The 19,560-nt window shown below is 48.8% G+C and overlaps 1 protein-coding gene across 1 annotated transcript in view; it reads right to left on the reverse strand.

Moving 5' to 3' along the window:
- Positions 1-2,855: 2,855 nt before the first annotated feature.
- The window catches only part of ADAMTS17 (ADAM metallopeptidase with thrombospondin type 1 motif 17), a 167,205-nt gene continuing 150,500 nt past the window's right edge, over positions 2,856-19,560 (reverse strand). Inside the window, exons 14-16 of the mRNA XM_021711794.1 lie at positions 16,990-17,142; positions 4,137-4,314; positions 2,856-3,042 (exon numbers count right to left, since the gene is read on the reverse strand). Coding sequence (XP_021567469.1) covers positions 2,879-3,042; positions 4,137-4,314; positions 16,990-17,142 — 495 coding nt within the window. The 3' untranslated portion in view covers positions 2,856-2,878. The remainder of the gene's footprint in view (positions 3,043-4,136; positions 4,315-16,989; positions 17,143-19,560) is intronic.

The raw sequence follows: 19,560 nt of genomic DNA on the forward strand, positions 1-19,560 counted from the left end.
GGCTTTTGTCTTTTACTTCACAGACAGCTGAAAACTGTTATGGAAAAACATTTTATTACACATATTCAACTTGCTTCCAATGAAATGATTAATTTTTCATGTATAATGGCGTTCAATGTTTGTCTTCTGTTTTTTTCCTTTCAAAACCAGCACCAAAAAGTAAAACAAAAATACCATGGGTACAGTATGCAATGTGAATTAACTAATGGAAAATATATACATTTGACTTTGAAATGAAAAAAAAAAGAGCAATGATATTATGGCTGTAGTGGATTTTTTTTCCTGTGTTCTGCTAATATCAAGTCATGGTCAACTGCGAGGGTTTCATTTTGCACCAATAAAAATAGCACCATAAAACTGTGAGCCTCTAGTTAGGGACACATGTGCAACCACAAAGGTACAGTACTTGAGTGACAGTACAGGGCATGGTTAATACTACAGAAACATCACTCCTGTCATCAAAGTTTCAATGTCTCTGTAAAAAGTGGAAGAAGAATGTTATGATGGTTTCACTGAAATAAATCATCACTGGTGCCATAAACAGAAGGCAGGCTGGTAGATCTCAGAGTAACAATGCTAGCATGAGCTAGAGCCCAGAAAGACGCGGGCTTCGGGGAACAGATGGGGTGATCGTCTTCATGAGGTGGGGACCCCTGCCATGGGAAGCCAGTTGATACAGCCAATGTGGCCAGGGGGAAAATTCAGAAGCACCAGGAAAGTGCCCATCTGTGGACACATGCTCAGGTGGCCCCTTGGCCCATGCAGGTGAGCGAGGTTGCGGGCTTCTTTGGCGCCACAAGTCTAACGACTTTTGGTGAATTAACAGCTCATCTGGGGCTGAGGAAAAATGAAACTCCAGCTCCCCAGTAATGTGAGGGTTTTGTAGAAACAGGTTCTGGGGAGGCTGCTGGTGGCCAGGCTTGAGCTGGGGAGGACAGCATTTTGCACAGGTCCTGGGTCCTCTGCAGGGTGGGCCACTCCAACCTGACATTCTCTGTTTTTTCCTCAGAGTACCTAAGGAAGCTTCTCAACATTTCTCATTGATTCAAGTGAAAGTGAATAAATTCCCTGCCATCCCTACCAATTCTCTGCCTCTGGGGTAGTAAAAATAAAAAAAAGTCCATAAGACAGGGTTGAGAAGGCAGAGAGGGGTATTTTTTTTTCTTTTCTTTCTGATTTAAACTAAACCTAAGGTTGTGACATTAAACAAAAAACAGAAATATAAACATAAACACAGCACCAATAAATCAAGCACTTGGAGATGTTCCCATGGAAATTAGCCCAAGTGAAATCCTGTCTCAAATCAGGGGAAGGAAGGCGGGTTTCTCATGGTCAAGTCCTAGAACATAAGCACCCATGAAATTGCCCACCAAGATGGTGAACAAAACAGACCTGGCGCCTAGGGTCTCTGCTCCCAGCCTGCCTGCCCTCCTGGGATGGGCAGGGTCCCACCATCTGTGCTCTCAAAGAGGCTGCCCTGCTTATTTCTCTGAGCTTCTGAAGAGGGCAGAGCTCTGTTGTGAGGGGTGTGAGGGCTGTAGGAGGAAAAGACTTTCTTCATGCCTTTCAGGTATTATCCTTGCCCCACCAAGAAGCTGGGTCAATAATGACAGTCGTGATGATAACAGGGACTGCCAAGTCTGGGCTACAGGAAGGTTTGGTGGGCGCACAGCAGACCCAGCTGGGCAGTGTTCCTTCACTGGTCCCCTGGCACACCAGGATAAGCCATAAACAGAAGGTGGGCTGGTGGATCTCAACAATGCTAGCGTGAGGAAACCTGCTCCAGGATGAAGCAGTCAGAACTTACTCTGCAGATCCCAGGACTGAGCTTACGTCCTCAGAAGTCCCAATTGTAATTTTAACTTCAGATAAATGGCCAAGGTCAATGGAAAGCCACTGGGATCTCTAAGGCACAAAGCTTTTCGAAGTGTTAGCCAGAGTGGATGCCCCCAGAAGGCAGAGGGGGAGGCCCCTATGCCCCTCACAAAGCTGTCCTCAACTCACCTTTACATTATAAAGCAATCCGATGGCCACAACAAGCACGTGTCCCATTTCACAGCACCCTGAAGAAAGGCTCTTCTGTTTCCCTACATGGTTGACAGCAGAGCTCCGAAAATTGGATACTTTCCCCAATCCAGACCCTTCGAGAATATTCTCCCCACGTGGGTAGTGTGGAGAGCTGCGTGGTGCTGGGGTCCTGCCAACTGTGTAGGTTGGCCTACGCAGATTTGAACATGGGACAAGACTTCCAAGGCAAGTTCAAGGATTTAGAGGGTTTGTTCTCAAGACTAGTAGAAAGGAGAAAGACAACATCCTGCTTCTGGTGTGGTCAAGAAGGCAGATGATTAGGAATGTGGACTCCGGCAACCTGGCCCTCTCCAGAGAAGCCATTGGTAGAGGCTCGCCAACATCTGTCCTTCCATCTGGGGTGTCTTCGGCTTTCAGAGTAAAGCCTTTTCTAGTGTATAATGTCTCATTTTCAGGATATTCCCTCCATGGTACATCAAGCACTGGGAATTCAAACGTCCAAAGCAAGCCAAGACAGAAGCACCAAACAACGTCTCTCTCTTTTGACAACTGTCTGCCAGAGGTGTTCCCCTTTGAGGTACATGGAATCCAGGAAATTATAATTATTTTGTGACTCATGCCTTTTTTTCCTCCTTACTGTAGAACGCCATCCAGTGGCTGTTAACAACATATTAAGTACAGAAGCACTAACGGCAAACATCAAGTTCACTCTCAAGTTCTAGGTGGTTGGATTCTTGGGGGAGTGGCCACGGGGCTGGTACCCTCTCGGGTGGGTAAGTGGACTTTCCATTTGCCAAATGCCAGGTCTCAGACCTCATATCTGAGTGCTGAGCGAACCCTGGGCTGCCCGTCAGGAGCTCGGTGGCGGTGGCTGGCGCATCTTGTTTGCATAGAAGTCCCTGCAGGTCTGGCAGCAGCGCTGGTACCACCGCATGTCCTGGCAGAGGTTCTTTTCTCGGATGACCCGGCAATACACTGTCCACTGGTCTCGCGTGCATTTGTAGGTCAGCGCAGCTGAGGAGAGAGAGTAGAGAGAGAATGCCCAGGGATCTGGAGTGGCATGGGCACATCCTGACGCATGCACAGAGAGGGCTGGTGGTCTGACAGTTTGGGCTCCCTCACCCTTGTGCACATGTCAGCCTAGTGCAGACTGGCGAGGCCATGCCTCCTGCCAGGAGCACTGTGGATGCCACTTTCTGCTAAAGGGGACATATGTCTGCAACTAACCCAACCACCTGACAGAGTATGAGGGTCGGCTGCCTCTTCGGGAGGAAGGCACTGGCCACTCTGCTTCTGAGCTAAGTGGTACTTACTGTTATCTTGTGGCAGGTGATACCATTACTTTGGCATTTCTAAAACGAGATGATATGAAGTAGTGGACATCAAAGGACTCACAAAAGCATGAGGTCAGGGCACAAATGAATGGGCCCAATCTCCTTCAGGGTCTTGGTCATGCAGAAAAAGCCCTGCTCAAAGGAGGTCTTAGGAGGATACAAGGCAGGGTCGTGCCTGCAGCTGTCACGACACTTCCTCAAGTTCAATAAAGCTGCTTAGAAAGCCCCTTCACTCTGGTAGGGTTCCAGTGTTGGGGAAAGGAGCTTCAGGATAGAAAATATTTTCCAGAGATGTCTATTTGGAAAAGCAGAAACTCTTTTAAAAGGAATCATCAGGGTCCGAGCATCCAGGACCAAGTTTTTCCCAAAGAAGCTCAGATCTCTCCACCGTGTCTGCTTCTGAAGCATCAGCCTAAGGGTATCCAATGTACACATCCTCAAGGCCCCATGCATGATGCCCCTGAAGCCTTCATTTCCAGAAAGAAGCACTTCCTTTTACCCACCTCATGCACAGGAATTCTAAAATGTTTGAGGGACATTCTCCTGTGTTGGGCAGAGGGGTTAGTGGGACACTCAGGGTACTGTGTTTGAACAAATGTCTCTTTCGTGACAAAGAATGGCATTCTATCTCTGAAACCTCTTATCTTCTGTAGAACTGACAGATGTTAGCCTTATATGACATATAATGCCCTAGAGGACTTTTCTGCTAACAGAATTCCACCAACAGTGAGGACCAAGAACCCCCCAGAAATCAGGGCCAGTGAAGGAACTCACCGAGGCGAGGAGAAGTGATGGTGTTGGCGTTGATCTTGTCATTGCAGACCTCCTGATGGCATTGTCTGTAGGCTGCCGGCTTCAAGAGGGCGGGGCACTCGCTGCCATGGCGCCCAGTGACCTTGTGCATGCACTGCACCACACGGGACTGCAGTCCCTTCCCACAGGTCGATGAGCACTGCCGGGGACAGGGACAGCCTGAGCTGGGGAACAAGACTGGACAGGGGGCTGGGATGATGGCCATACCATGCAGCTGCCTGAACTGTCACTCCCAGGTGTTGACAATAATTCAGGGCAAAAGTAACAGCTGCCTGATGTGAGACTGTTTCAAGATGTTATGGACTGCGTTTGTGTGTCTCCCCTCAAAATGCTTATGTTGAAGCCCTAATGCAAATGGGATGGTATTAGGAGGTGAGGCCTTTTTGAGGTGATCAGGGTTAGATGAAGTCATGGAGGTAGAGTCCCCATGATGGGATTAGTGCCCTTAGAAGAAGAGAAAGAGACGAGCTCTCTTGCCCCACCATGTGAGGATATAATGAAAAGACTGCCGCCTGCAAACTAGGAGAGCCCTTGCCAAATACTGGATTTGTCAGCATCACGATCTTGAACTTCCTGACCTCTCAGGCTATGAGAAATAAATGTCTGTTGTTTAAGCCATCCAGTCTTTGATGTTTTGTGATAGCAGCCTGAGCAGGTTAACACATTAGAAAACTACTGAAATATTAATTCAATGCTGGCTGCATTTCCCCTCCTGCCTGTGTTCCAAGCAAAGAGCTGGGCTTTGAAATTTTTGAGATGACAGGCTTGGTGACGCTGTGGTTCAGTGGCCCCCAGGAGGGACTGGACCTGATTACCATGGGGTCTCCCAGCACTTTCTGCTCCATGAAGCTCTGGGGCCTTTGCCCAGTCCTGGGTATGACGAGCCCAGTAGTGATTGGAATTGAATTTCCCACAATGGAGGGTTGAGGCTTAGAATTAAGTTAAAGAAAATAAAGTGCAACCTTTCTTGCAAAACAGAGTCATGAACTAATGTATGTGGCTAACGGTGTTAATTTAGATGCCACATTCCCAGGTGCCGGCATGAGCAGGTAGAGTTTGCTAAAATCAGGTCAATATAGCTGAGAGGATGATCCCAAATTCCCCAAAGGTGAACCTGGTAAGACTTTATTCTGTGACTCTATTCTCCCTCCCGTTCCTCTTCATGCTTTTTAAAGTATTTCCCAGGCAGGACCTGGCCAGGTATCCAAGTCCTCCACCCAGACTCTGCTCTCTGAGTGCCTCAGCCCAAGCTCACTCTCCTGGGAGACCTTGGGACTGTCTCTTCAAGTTGGCATCTTTCCAGGAAGAGCCAGGTTCATGTGTGCACTTCCTCTGTTGGCGTCCACCAGCACTGCACAACCTCTGATTTATAGCGTTCTGAGAGCACTCTGCAAAACTTTAATAAAGGCCACGATCCAGCAGCCCAGCTGGAGTTAATAATGGCACCTCAGGGTGGAGAGAGGGCAGCAGGGGCATGCCACATGTGGTGAGAATTCCGGGTCCCGTCCGGATCCTGTGCTTCCCCACATCCTCCTCTTTGGGCCTGATCACAGCTTTTGCTGGAGGAAGGGCCTTCCTGGGGGGCTGTGAGGAGTTACCCAGTACAGGCTCAGCCGGAAACCATGGGGTTACCATCTGTGACCAAGTGGGCATTCTCTCTTCCACCTCTGTGAGCCAGGTGATTCCCTCCGCTTTCTTGTCTGACAAGCAGATTCATGTTTAAAAAAATTTTTTTTTTAAACTTTAGAAGGATACTCAGAGGGAATGTTACCCTAAAGGGGCAGCAGTCTTCAAATTATAAGAGAGAGGTGGGAAAACCATGAGCGCTCCCCTGCGAACAAGGCATATTTAAGTCAGAATGGGCTCTGTCCCCACAGGTAAGGCTGACCCCAGGACCTCTGCTTCATGCTTTGCTCCTTATTCCAGATAAACCCATCAGAAACTGCTTATGGCCCTGCGAATTCACCCTGTACATCTCAGATGCAGATTTCAAGGCTCCATCTCAGTCTGCAGGAGTTATCACTGGGGCACCTAGAAGCTTGAGGGGTGCTGAAGTTGTAGGGTGAAGTCCCACAAAGAGGTTTCCACCCACAGGGAGACCTTGAACACAGGACAGGTGCTACAGCAACATGAATTCTGCCTTGGGGTGTAGGATGTGTCTCAGAGAAAACTGGCTGCAGGTTGGGATCTACTGCGTGGAGTTACCTGGTGGGCTTTAAAAAATCCTGATGTCCCAGATCGATAAAATTTGACTTCTGGTGGTGGTGGTGGGGAGGAGTGGCAGACATCGGTGCTTTTAAAACCTTTCCAGGCAGCTGCAATGGGCATCCAGAACTGACAACCTCTACCCTAACCCCAACTTCCTCCCAGTGCCCTGTGGAAAACACAGAGAGCTCTCCTTTCTTCCTATGAAGTAGTAGTTGTGTATTTACATACAAATATGCATAATTAAGCTGCAGCCCTGACCGCTGAGTTTATATACAAATGTCAGATGTGCTTGAATATAAGGAAGCAGAAACTGTCGCTCAAACTTATTCTTACAAAAAGTTGCCATCTATTTAAGTAAGAACAAAATCTCCCACAGTTCGGGGGTAGGGGTGGGTGCTCTCAATTCTTTTGAAGTCAAAGTACTGCTTGGGAAAATGCCATGAACCTAATGACCTCATTTGAGGTTCATTATAGAGCCCATAGAGATCACGTGGGGGTTAAAAAACATAGGTGACAAAAACATAGGTGTCAAAAGAAAATAGGTGACAAAAAGTTTAACTGTCTTCTTCTGGAGACAGGCCTTCATAATCACAAAAGAAGGAAGATGGTATAAGAAATATTTAAAGACCACTTGCGAAGGCAATCTGAGAAGTGGTTCTACTCAGAGTCTGAGAGTCCACACAAACACAGTGAATGAAGGAGAAGGCCAAGGGCCCTAATGCAGCACCAAGTCCTGCCGACTCAGAGCAAGCCACACCCATATAGCACAAGGCCACACCCATGCAGTGAAAAACCATACCCACACAATGAGAAACTACAATGTAGGGTAAAGCCACACGCATGCTACACAAGGCCACGCCCAGGCAGTGCAAAGCCACGCCCACACTGTACAAATCTACAATGCAAAGCCAGGCCAGTGCTGTGTGGAGCCATGCAACAGCTTGTGAGGAATGTCCACCAAGAGCAGCACACACAGTCAGAAAGGGCAGCATCCGAGTAAAGTCAGATGTAACCATGTGTCCTCTGGCAAAGGTGACTCAAAGAGGAGCTGGTGAAATGAGACAGACATTGCAAGTATTAGCTTGCACCGTACACAGCTGCTTATAGTCAACCATTTTGACCCCACCAAAGCAGCCATTTCATAATAAGGTTCAATTTTATAACACACTAGAGAAAGAAAACAGCGGCATTTCTGAAGTCAAATACGTTTTAATGCATCACTTTAGATATGAAAGTATAACTACAGTAATAAGCTACATGTTTTAAATAGGCATTTGACTAGTCTACCTAAACCATTAAAGACTTTAAAATCGAAATTGGTCATATCAGTAAAAAGCCCTGCTCCATGGGAAAACAGGAGGTTACCATATAATTAGGGTTTATTTCTGTGACTATTTGGCATGTCTGAGGCCCACTTTTGGAAAAAAGGATGTATTTGTTGGTCTACAGGCAACAATAACATCCTTTTTCTCTTCAGATCCTTACTTGGACCATCAGCCATGGTGCCATCTACTGTAAGACAAGCACCCAAGAGGGAAAGCTAGGTATCTTCATGGTCCTTCTTGGAGAAGGGAAACGGCACAGGCTAACCAGGGAGTTCGTCTTGCTTCCTTGCATCTCCGGACTAGGAGGTGCCCTGGCCCTGCTGGCTGGGCAAGCAGCCTGGCTGAGTTACTTCTCTTTCAAAGCTCAGCCCTGCATGAATGCTGGGAGGCGCTTCCATCTCTTCTGCAGATGTCACTGATATGTATAAGAAGCTCATAAAAGGGTAAGGGCTTGATCCTGTAGGTCTATTAAAACCAAGTACAAAATTGACAAGGTCTCTGCCCCAAAATGATCAGTAAAACTCAGGCATTTGGGGTGACCTTGAAAACGTCCCATCTGAAAGTTCTTAGTCTTACTCAACCTGCCCTGGGGCTGAGAGGAAGAACTAGCACATGTCATGTCTCCAGCACATGCAGGTGGCGTGCCAGACTTTCTGTGGGCTGCCTTGTAGGATTCCACAGTGATGTGGAATATTCCACAACAATCCTCAGAGGCCACTGAACTCAGCAGGGGTCAGTGTCTTGCCCAAGGTCCCAAAAGAAGGACAGGACCCCAGTGGCCCATCCCACGGGCTGAATTCTAACCTTTGGCATGAATTAGAGGTTTCACTGAATGGAGCTTTGATGGGAGGCGGGAATCAAAAAACCAGGTCACTGCCCATCTCCACCATTTACTCATTATCTTTCCTAGCATGGGTCACTGGCTTTTAATTTTTCAGTCTATAAAAATAACTCTTCTATGAGATCATGGAAGGGTGTCTCAAAAGTCCTTCAGCAGGAATTGGTGTCTGTTTTCACTGCTCTCCAACGCCCCCATGAGACAGGGCCAACCAGATAAATGGCAGGGTTGGGAGGGAGTTCCCAATGGCTCTGCCCCCTGTGTGGGGATACTGCTTTCATCAGGATTAGGTTTTACTAAATTCTAGCTGGAGTCCTAGGGGATGCTGTTCCCATAACTGAGGGTTGTGAGTGGCTTGGGCTTACGAGGAAAAGTTTTTGAGACTTTGAGGCATGGGCCTGGGAGTTGCATCTGAGCCAGCCCCGCAGAGGATGCCTCCATGTGTTAGTTGGGAAGACAAACAGGTTACAAAGTGGCACATACAGATGTCATCCCATTTTTGTTCAATGTAGATGTGTGTGCACTTATGTAAAAGTTTGGAAGACAAACCATTAAAAAGTTTTCCATGTTATCACATGATTTCTGGGACTAATGTTCTTTTTTGCGTGTCCTATAAGAAGAATTACCCTTGTAAGTAATAATAACCATGGAGAATTCTGCCAACAACCCTCTGGTGTCCCACCTTCCACAGCGGCTGCATTTTTATTTGGTTTGAGGTGGTGCTGAGCCTGCCCCGGCCTAAAATCCACAGATAACACAACATCTCCTGACTGGAGTTTTTGTGGGAGGACGTGTATCTGGTGGGGAGCACCAGATGGTAGGGGGACGGTGGGCCTGTTGGCATGCTGCATCCCTGCACTTACTAGCTGTGTGACCTCGGGCAAAGTACTTAACCTATCTGAGCCCCAGTTTCTTTATTTGTAGCATGAGGATAATAAACCTTTTCTTGCAGAAATGTTTCCATGAGTAGAGGTAGTGTGGAATAGTTGCCTAGCAGGGGTCTGGGGCAGAGTGGCCCTCAACAAGTACCGCTACTATTATTAACAATGGCAAACACATAGCCAAGGGTAAAGAGGGGGGTCAGGTAGCTCCTGGAGTAGGGGGAGGCACGCTGAATCGCCAGCTACTTCCTGGCTGTTTCTGTATCTCTCCTGGGTTGCCATGCTCTGTCCCCAGGCCCTTCACAGGCAGGCATGGACAGCCCCCTTGGCCTGGCTCCCTGCATTGATGGGATGGCCAGACCTTGGGGAACACAATTAGAGGTTGCTTTGGCCCTGAAGGCAAATGTGACTGCAGACAGATCTGAGGGGTTTGCTTTTGAATGCACCCTCTTGAAACCTGAGCTGGGCCATGTTAAGGCTGGCACAGGCAAACTCAGTGAATTCTACCTGTGTCAGCCTCCCTACCAGCTCTAATTCAACAGTGAGAAGGCCACAGCATCTTCCGATGGCACCAACTTTGCCCCAAGCACCACTGTGCAAAGTCATCTTTCAGGCTTTTTTAATCCAAGCAAACAGATCTATAAAAAGCATGTCTGGTCTGGTTAGAAGCGCTCTTTCACTGATGGGCCCTTTTTTCACGTGGCTCATGACAACAACACAACATGGCTCCCGAGACTCCGTGAGCTGGGACTGAAGTGGAAGCAGCAGTAAATTCAGCAGGGAGCTTCCGGTCGGGCAACCTGAAGAAAGCAGAGCCTCCAGTGCTGCCTCCCCAGTAAGTACTCACAGACAGTGCCGGTGGAGAGGCAGCCTACATCTATCTGTGCCCTTCTCAGGCAGGGATGGGACACAAAGACACTTGGGGTGGAGGTATCATTAGAAAAGCAATAATGAAATAAAATTTGTTGTTGCACAAAGAGCAAAAGGTTCACGGCAACAAAGGGAGAGATATGATTTGGATTAATTTATATGTTTTTAATGCAAATTATGAAGTCACTGAAAAAGCGATTTCCCTCTAGGTAGATGAGAGTTTCCTGCAAAAAGGAAGAAAGACTTTCTGTTCTCTGATCCTTGTGCCAGGGCAAGACATTGCACAAGCATTACCGGCTTAGCTTCTTGAGAATAATGATAATAGTCACAGTAGCAGCAGGGCCCATCTTCTTCATGTCCCCTGCACACTGGAACCAGATTTATGTATGTGCTCCTTAATCGGCACGCTCACGGCTGCTGGGGCTAGGGCAGTACTCAAAACACAGTATGGCTCAATAAATGCATGAGTAGCATGGTGCCACCTTTCAGAGAGGCAGAATGTGAGGCTCAGAGCATCACTGTAACTCTTTCCAAACCACGCTGCCCCGGCTTCCTCATGGCTGCCTGCCCCTATGACCATACCACCTCCACTAGGGAGGAGTCAGGTCCCCATCACCACACAGAGGCCCCACTCTGATGACATCCATCACCACAGTGGGGATTCCCTTCTCCAAGCTGTAAAATGGCAACTGTAAATAACACCAGATCCCAACAGGATGTTTTGAGAATTAGCTACAGGAGGCTGTAAAAACCTCAGGAAGAGGAACACGCTGCAGGAATGTTGAATGCATCTGGGCTCTGGTCTGCAGTGTGGGCCCAGGTGGGGGTTGCCCTCCACAAGCTGTGGTGTGAGCCTGGGCTTAGCTTAGGGAGAAATAATACAAGAGTCACTTCAAAACCACAGATGCCCTCACTGAGAGATTCTCAAAGGGACCAAGCCAGCACCAGGCAGGTTTTAGATGGGGGGAGGGGGGGAAAATGAGAGAGTGAAAATGAGAGGGCGAATGAGAGGAGAGAGAGAGAAAGAGAATGAGACAGAGAGAGAATGAGACAGAGAGAGAAAGAATAAGATAGAGAAAGAATGAGACAGAGATTGAGAAAGAGAATGAGAGAGAGACACAGAATTAGAGAAAAGGTGAGACAATGAGACAGAATGAGAGAAAGAGGATGACAGAGCAAATGAGAGAGAATGAGAGAAAGAATGAGACACAGAGAGAGAATGAGAGGAGAATGTGAGGAGGGAGAGAATGAGGAGAGAGAGAATGAGACAGAATGCAAGCAAGAGGATGAGAGAGAAAATGAAAGAATGAGATACAGAGAGAGAATGTAAGGAGAGAAAGAATGAGACAAAGAGAATGAGAGGAGAGAATGAGAGGAGAGAATGAGACAGATAACGAGAATGAGACAGAGAATGAGAGCTAATGAGACAGAATGAGACAGAGAGAATGAAAGAAGAGAGAATGAGACACAATGAGAGAGAAAATGAGAGAGGATGAGAAAGAATGACAGGAGAGAGAGAGAGAGAGAATGAGACAGAGAACAAGAAGAGAAAATGAGAGAGAGAGAACCAAATCCTGACAGTAACTCCATTTTCTGTCTTTCTGAAAAGTGCTTGGCTGGTGAAATGGCAAAACCTCTTCAAAAGTATTTTTGACAGGTTTCCCCTGACTTGGCAGGAGCAATGAAAACTTCAGAAGCTGCTGAAACCTGAAATAGCAGGTTTGAACAATTGTGAAAATCCCCACTCTCTTCACACCAGCTCTGAAACAGGAAAGGCTTTCTTAGACAGAGGCCCACACGCCAGTGCCCTCTCCCCCTTCAAATCCTGCCTCCTTCCAGCCTTAGCTTCAGGCATCCCTTGTTCTTTGACTTTGCAGCTGGGGAACCAGAAGACCAAGGTGATCCCTGATCACCTGCGGGGGCTGGGAGGTCCCCAGAGCTCTTGGGGGCTGGAGCGTAGAGGAGACTGCAGGGGCAGCACTTATTCTCTTTCCCCTCCTGCTTTTCCCCTGGGCTGGAGCAGTTCATGGTGGTAACTGGGCTTTCCCACCATCGACTGCAGAAGCTTCAGCATCACACTGCCATCACACATGGGCAAGCGGCCAGGGAACGCGCGGCTTTAAGGGGCCAGAAGCACTTCGAAGAACTGTTTTTCTAAGACACAAACATTTTACAGGCCCATATAAGAAATGAGAGGCTGATGAGAGACAAAGACCTGTGATTGTAGCGGATGATGGTGATGGTGAAAACGACGATGAACAGGATCAAAATGAGCACCTGAGGGTGTCAAGTGCTGGGCTGAGTGCTTCACTAGGATGTCAGTCATTCCTCCATCAGTCCTAGGGCTACACACGGATTCATGTGACAGAGGACATATGGTCAGATGAGGCCACAGCCAAGCTGGGACGTGGACCTACATTGCCTCAACCACCTGCCCTGCTCAGAGGTTCCTGACACATAGTTGGCAAACCAAAAGTGTTCCTTGGGGATGACAGCTTTGGATTTAATAGTGACGGTGGCTACTCTGATCTCTCCACACAAAGGCAGTCTGTTTGACAGGTGACACTGAGGCAATGGAGGGATGGGAGGGGCTGAGGAGACAAAGGCCCTTCAGACCATTGGTACAGCCCCTGTCACCTCCCAGGCTACCTCTCCTGGCGATGTCCTAGGATGTCACTGCCCTACAGCAAGCTCACTTCTCCCACCTGAGCAGGGACTGGGCCTTGGACCGCTCTCTGTATCCCATAGGCCAGTGGCAGGCTCTGTGTGCTCACACACAGTGGTCCACATCTGGGGGTGTCTGTCCCCCTACCTTCTGCCCCTGTCCAGACAAGCACGGACTTTTGCTAACTGCCTTTCACTGGCTGCTGTCATTCCCAAGAGTAACATCAAATGTAGGATTTGCTTATCTTGGCCGACCTTAAGGCTAAGTGCTGGCTGCTTCCATGGTGTCCACATCCCAGAAAAGAGCCCCAGTGTCCCCAGTGCCTCGCATACTTGCTCTTTGATGCCCAAGTTAACTTCAATAAGGACTTGACTTTTAATTTCACAATTCAGGGAGACTGAATATGAACAATCTCCTACAGCAGTAGTCCTCAGTCTTTTTGGCATCAGGGACTGAGTTTGTGGAAGACAATTTTTCCAAGGGACAGGGGTGGGAGAAAGTTTTGGGATAATTCAAGCACATAATATTTATTGTATACTTTATCTCTATTGTTATTATGTTGTAATATATAATAAAATAACTATACAACTAATCATTTAAAAAAAGGCATGGATGGAAATGGTAAATAAAATAATAGACGGGCCACACACAGACTAAAACAGGTGTCAGATTCTGACTTAAAGCCGGCCACTAGGTGCAGCTGTACAATTGAAGTACATCAACTCACTTGCCACTCACTGATAGGACTTTGAAAGGAGTCTGCAAGCAATTGATTTACTATGGTCTCTGTGCAGTCAGACCTCACTGCTAACGTTAATCTGTATTTGCAGCTGCTCCCCAGTGCTAGCGTCACTGCCTCAGTTCTGCCTCTGATCATCAGGCATTAGATTCTCATAAGGAGTGTGCAGCCTAGGCCCCTCATATGCGCAGTTCACAATAGGGTTTGTACTCCTATGGCAATCTAATACCACGGCTGATCTGACAGGAGGCGGAGCTCAGGTGGTAATGCAAGCTATGGGGAGCGGCTGTATAGATGAAGCTTCGCTGCTCATTCACCACTCACCTCCTGCTATGTGGCCTAGTTCCTGACAGGCCATGGGCTGGTACTGGTCTGTGGCCTGGGGTTTGGTACCTCTGTCTTAGATAACAGATTTACACTAAATTGTAAATGACTGATACAAAGCCTTTGGGGGAGTGGGCTTTGAGGGACATGGTTGGCTGGAGAGACAGCAGGTAGATACTTGGTTTTTAAAGCACCAGCCTATGATGGTCAGAACTAAAGGCAGTTCTGTCTTGTTTTAGATTAAGAATCCAAGCTTCTGACATGATGGCGCACTTGAAAGCACTAGTTTAGATTTCTAGTCAGAAGGCAAAGACCAGACTCCTAGACCTGCCATTGTCTAGTTGTGTGAGTTTGGGAAAAAGGCCTCATGACCACTCTGAGCCTCAGTTTTCTCATCTGTAAAATGGGGAAAGATGGTTGTGAGGGTCAGACGAGATACCCTGAGTGAAAATGCTTTGTAAATTCCAGAGTAATGGTGAATGTCGCGAGCCAGTGTCACTGATCCCAATAAAAGTAGTATCACCTGCCACCAGCATCCACCCCTGTGGGTCCCCAGGCAGGGGCTGTCAGAGTCCCATAGTACTGGCTTCAAACTCACCTAGGAGGACTTAGAATGACTCACTATAGCTGGCTCCCTGTCTGTCTGCATCTAGGCCACAACACCATCCATCCTTGAACCTCCAGAGCCTAGAACGGGGCCTGGCACAAACCAGCAGCTCAGGAAATGCCTGTTGAACTATAGTGACTTGGCCACAGGTCCAGAGCAAGGGGGCAGGCAGCTGGACAGACCTTGTAGGATGCGGCGTTCAGGCCCCATCAGAGCAAGCACAGGCTTCGGAAGCGTTGAGGCTGAGAACTTTCTGTAACTACCCCTTTGCATGATGCAAGGTCTGTTGTTTATTGCTAAGGTCATGGAACTGAGCCTCTATTTCCCTGCCCAGAACACAGAAAGGCATCTATCAGGGAGGTGTCTGGGGAGTGCATGGACGCAGCAATGTGTGTATGAACTTGGCAGGGATGGGTTCTGTCTAACTTCCTCCTAGGGCTCACGACTCACAGATACTTGCACACAAATGGCATCATTTGATCTTCTGAAGGTCTCTGAGAGTTGCTGTTACCTCCACATGACAGAAAGAAGGCTGGCTTTGGCTGTGAGAGTGCTCAGAGGCCTTGTAAGTCAGACCAGCCCCTTCCATGGGGCGCCAGTGGCACCAGAAGGTCAGTGACCACTTTGATCTTTTCAGAATAAAGAAACGCCATACTCAACACAGACAGCCAACAGTTTTCTTTAAAAACACCATCCATTATGATCCCTGCAGAATAATTTGTTTCTCGTTGGAAACATCCCGTCATTTCAGTGGTGATTAATGCCTCTGGTCTTGAATCTGAAGCATTTCAACTTTTGATCGGAAGTCATGCTATCTAGAAAGAAATGAGATTTCCTCCTCCCTGATGTCAAGTGCCCCCCACCCCCAGGGTTGAACACATAGATTCAGCATTCAGTGAGTGAAAACAATGATTTACACTGTTTTCTGGAAAGGGCTAATATCCCGGGTAGGAAGGCAGCTGCAGGTCATTTTTCAAACATACCAGGGCAATAGTAATGGCCTCGGCAGGGGTGGGAACACGAGGTGTGTCTCTCATACATGACCCTGGCTAGGATTTGGCCATTCGCCGAGGTCAGGATGACGGGGGGTGGGGGGTGGGAGGTGGGTCCATGTTCTCTGGGCATCCACCATGCCTTGCCAAGGCTCTAAGGGTTGAGAAGGTCAGCCGTTCCCAGGCATCCTCATCTAGCTAGGTGGGTGGCATGCGTGGCATGTCCTAAGGCTTACCTGTACGTCAGTCACCTCCCCAGAAACAGGCTCACCTTTCTCAACAGCACCTTGGGCAGAGTGACAAGAGACTGCTGGGATGGAAGATACCAAAGCTTCCATCCACCGGAAAACACAACTCTGAACGCCCTCTGTCACGACACAGGTGATGGAGCACCTACTCTACCCAGCACACTTGTTGCCACTGTGTTTTCCTCCCAGGAACTAGACATTAGGTAACCGTTAAATTAAACCGTTCCCGCAGAGACAACAGCACTCTGACAGTGCTCAGCCTTCCACCTACTTTCCTTGTAGGCACCTTGTTGGCTACCTTCAAGGCCCAGCATGTGGGAAGGCCTGGAGGCTGGGTACAGGAAAGGACCCCAGGCAGACTGGCTTAAAAATGCAGCAGACCCCACGTGTGCAACCACAGCACCGCCTGCAGGCTGGATGGCAAAGACGACACCTGAGCCATAAAGTAAACCCAAAGTCTATGCCAGAGGCAATGTCAGGGGAAGACCCCTCCCATGGAACTCACTCACCTTGGCTGGGCCACCCAGGGAATGGGGACACAGTAGAAAGAAGGGCTAGACAGCGACCTTTTTACATGGAAAAACATTCCACTGCCATTTAACCTGCCTCACCCCTTAATAGTGTAGCTCTCTGACACCCTTCCTCACTCCCACCCAAAGGCTCCCTACCTTATCTGTCCCTGTGTCTTTCAGGCCTTTGGTCGAGGGTCCTGGACATGAATGGAAGTGACGTTTGCCCCAAGCACCCCTCTGTGTCTATCTCGGCCAAGCCTGTGGCAAAATGCTGAGGCCCAGCTAGCACGCCACACAGAGTGACCAGACTGGCACGAGGCACCCATGTCCTGCTTCGGAGTGCACTCAATCTCCTTCAGAAAGCACAGGAAGCAGTGGGATGTTCCCAGCAAGCCATGGAGGGAGGCACTGGCACAGTCTTTGGGAGAAGTAGGAAGGAAATACATGGGGTCACAGGCAGGTGTGGCGTGTGGAAAGAAAGTTAACTTGTCCAGTTAGACTGGGAACACCTGGCAGAATCAGAACTCCTCACAAGAGCTGAGTTCCTGACCCTTGAGCTCCTGTGCTACGTGGACGGGACAGAAATGCCACCGCGCTGCTCTCACCTTCGACCAGTCCCCGGTTTTCCACTCATAGCAGCCTGAGTAGTCCTCGCACTCCTCCTCGGCTCTGGGCCTCGTGGATGCGTCACATTTCCCTTGTGAGTTGGTGCATGTCACGGTTCGCTTCTGCATCCCTTTACCACAGGTGGCAGAACACTGCAAGACACCATTCAAATACTTAATCCAGTCCGATCTGGGTTAAGTCTGTCGACACCTATCAAGTCCCTACTGTGTGCCAGACCTGGTGTGGGGATGCAAAGATGAGGACCCATGTTTCCATCTTCCAAAAGCTCAGGGTCTTGCAGACTCTTATGGAGGAGGTCCCAGCTGGGATGCCAGCAGAGTGGCCAGTGTCAGGGGGAAGGACACAGGAGTCAGAAGTGGGAAGCACTTGGGGTACTCAGAAGGTCAAAGGAGGGGGATGGAATTTAGGTCCAAAAGCCTAATGCAGCGTATGAGTTCAAACGGTAGATGCTGAGTGGACCCGTGAGTGGGGTGAGGCAAAGGGGCCAGCTGGAGCACGGGGAGGCCCTGACTCCTTCCAGCTGACCTCCAGGTGCACGTGCTCCGTCTGGGCCAGCCTGGGGCAAAAGCCCCAATTCAGGATGGAGAAGGAGGAGACTTTCTTGCAGGGCAGGTGGCAAGTCCTCGCTGACAGCTCCAGTGATGTTTTAACAGAAGCCGAGAATGGTAACTTACACATCCTGGGACGCCTGGCAAGAGACATGGGGAGGGCCTGAGGGGGTGAAGAATGATGTGCAAGACCCAAGAGTTCAGGATTCTTGTGCCCTCGGGTGGCACGAAGGAGTGATGAGAGGCAGAGGAGTCAGCAGGTAAAGACACAGTGGGTGCTCTGGGATTGTCTGCAGCCTGCTCCGGGCATGCTCCAACGCAGGGAGCAGGGAGGGAAAGTGCCCAGGCAGGCAAGAACACGCACCATCTCCAAAGCAGAAGGAAGCTGAGGCAGAGCCCGGCCGTAGCCTTGGGTAAGACAAAACAGACAAGTGTGTGTGAGTTGGCGCAGGGAGTCCTCCCTTCAGCATGTTGAGTGTGGACCGGTGTGTGGCCTCCCTGTGAAGCCCTGTCCCCACCGCAGATGACAACACGTAACTTAGGGAGATGGCTGGCTGAAGACGGGCTTCTGCCAAGGAGGTTTCACACTTGCTCAGTTTAACCACAAGCACAGCAGGGCACAGCAGGAGCCTTCTTGAGTGACAACAGACACCTTTTTTAAAAAGTTCCACTGTACCCACTGGAGAAAAGGTACATAAAAGACAAGCATTATTCTTGATATTTCTGTTATTAATGATTACCCCTAAATATGGCCTAGCTTTCTCTTTCCTGTGAATTTCACTTCAGCTCTCTGTCTGAAGGTCCCATGGGGTTTTCTTTCGAGACTAGTTTAGACTGGCTTGTGTTAGAAGAAATACATAGGCTTCAGAGCTGGTTGTGGTGTCCCCTGGGGGGAGTTGAAAGAGCAGCGGGGTGTGGGGCCAGGTGCTGTTTTAAAGGGGCCTTGGATGCCAGGGTTTATTTAGTCCACAGTGGCTTCGCACACAGGGCCTCCCAGGCAGGATGGGTTGTGACCTGGAGCGGTGCTGCAGGGAGCCCCGGCCACTGCCTTGAAGGGCTGCCCTCTGCTTCTCAGTGTGGCACAGCTGCCTGACCATTTCAGCAACTGCATCCTCACCATGTGACTTGGGGACTCCTCTACTAGCATCCACACGACGCATTCCTCTGCAGCCAGGGGCCTACTCCCCATTCTGCCCAAGCTCGGGTCCTGCTTTGTCTTACTCTACTCTGCATTTCTTGTGTACTTCCCTTAAATTTCAAGCACTGAACATCTGGCCTATTTCTTGGCCAAGTCAAGTCCTGAGTGGGCCCTCTCTGTCCTGCAGCCCATTCTCTCGAAGTCATTGTCCTTGGGAAAGGGCAGTGCTGGAGGCTGACGCCAGCATCTCCAAGGGACCTAGGAGGGTAGTGTTCAGTTTCTCTCTTTGCTTCCCATCAGGGGTGGGGCCTAGAAGCTGAGGACAAGACGGCCTTACCACCTTTTGCTTTCCTCTGGGTATATGATCCTCCTTCTAATAAAATCAGGGAGAAGTTGGGGAGTAGGTAGTGAGAGTAATCAACACTGATGGCTTAATAAAAGCCATCATGTCAATAAAAACTCAGCCAAGAGAAAACAAAGTCCATTTGCTTCCAGTGGAAGAAAGGTTTAAGGGGCTTCAGCACATGCGGAAGCTATAGGAATACCAGCTTCATGAGCTTCTCCTGTGGGAATGATTTGACTCCAAGTTCAATATTTAGAAGGGAGCATTTTGCTCAAGCCAGGGCTGAGCCAGATTAGAATGACTGGTGTGACTGCTAGTGCAGGGTTAGGATTAGGTGTGCATGTAGATATAGACATGGAAATCTGTTTCTTTAAATCTTGCTCCAATTGTCTCACATTTTCCAAATGTGGCAATCTTCAATACTATAATGATAATTGATAATGTCAGTCTGGCAGGGAGGCATTTTCTTTTCTCTAAGGAAGAGTCTGAGTGGAAAATTTATGATTTGAATCTGATTCAA

The sequence above is a fragment of the Carlito syrichta genome, unplaced genomic scaffold, assembly GCF_000164805.1.
Source record: "Carlito syrichta isolate Samal-C Ts95f unplaced genomic scaffold, Tarsius_syrichta-2.0.1 Scaffold302587, whole genome shotgun sequence".
Lineage (NCBI taxonomy): Eukaryota > Metazoa > Chordata > Mammalia > Primates > Tarsiidae > Carlito > Carlito syrichta.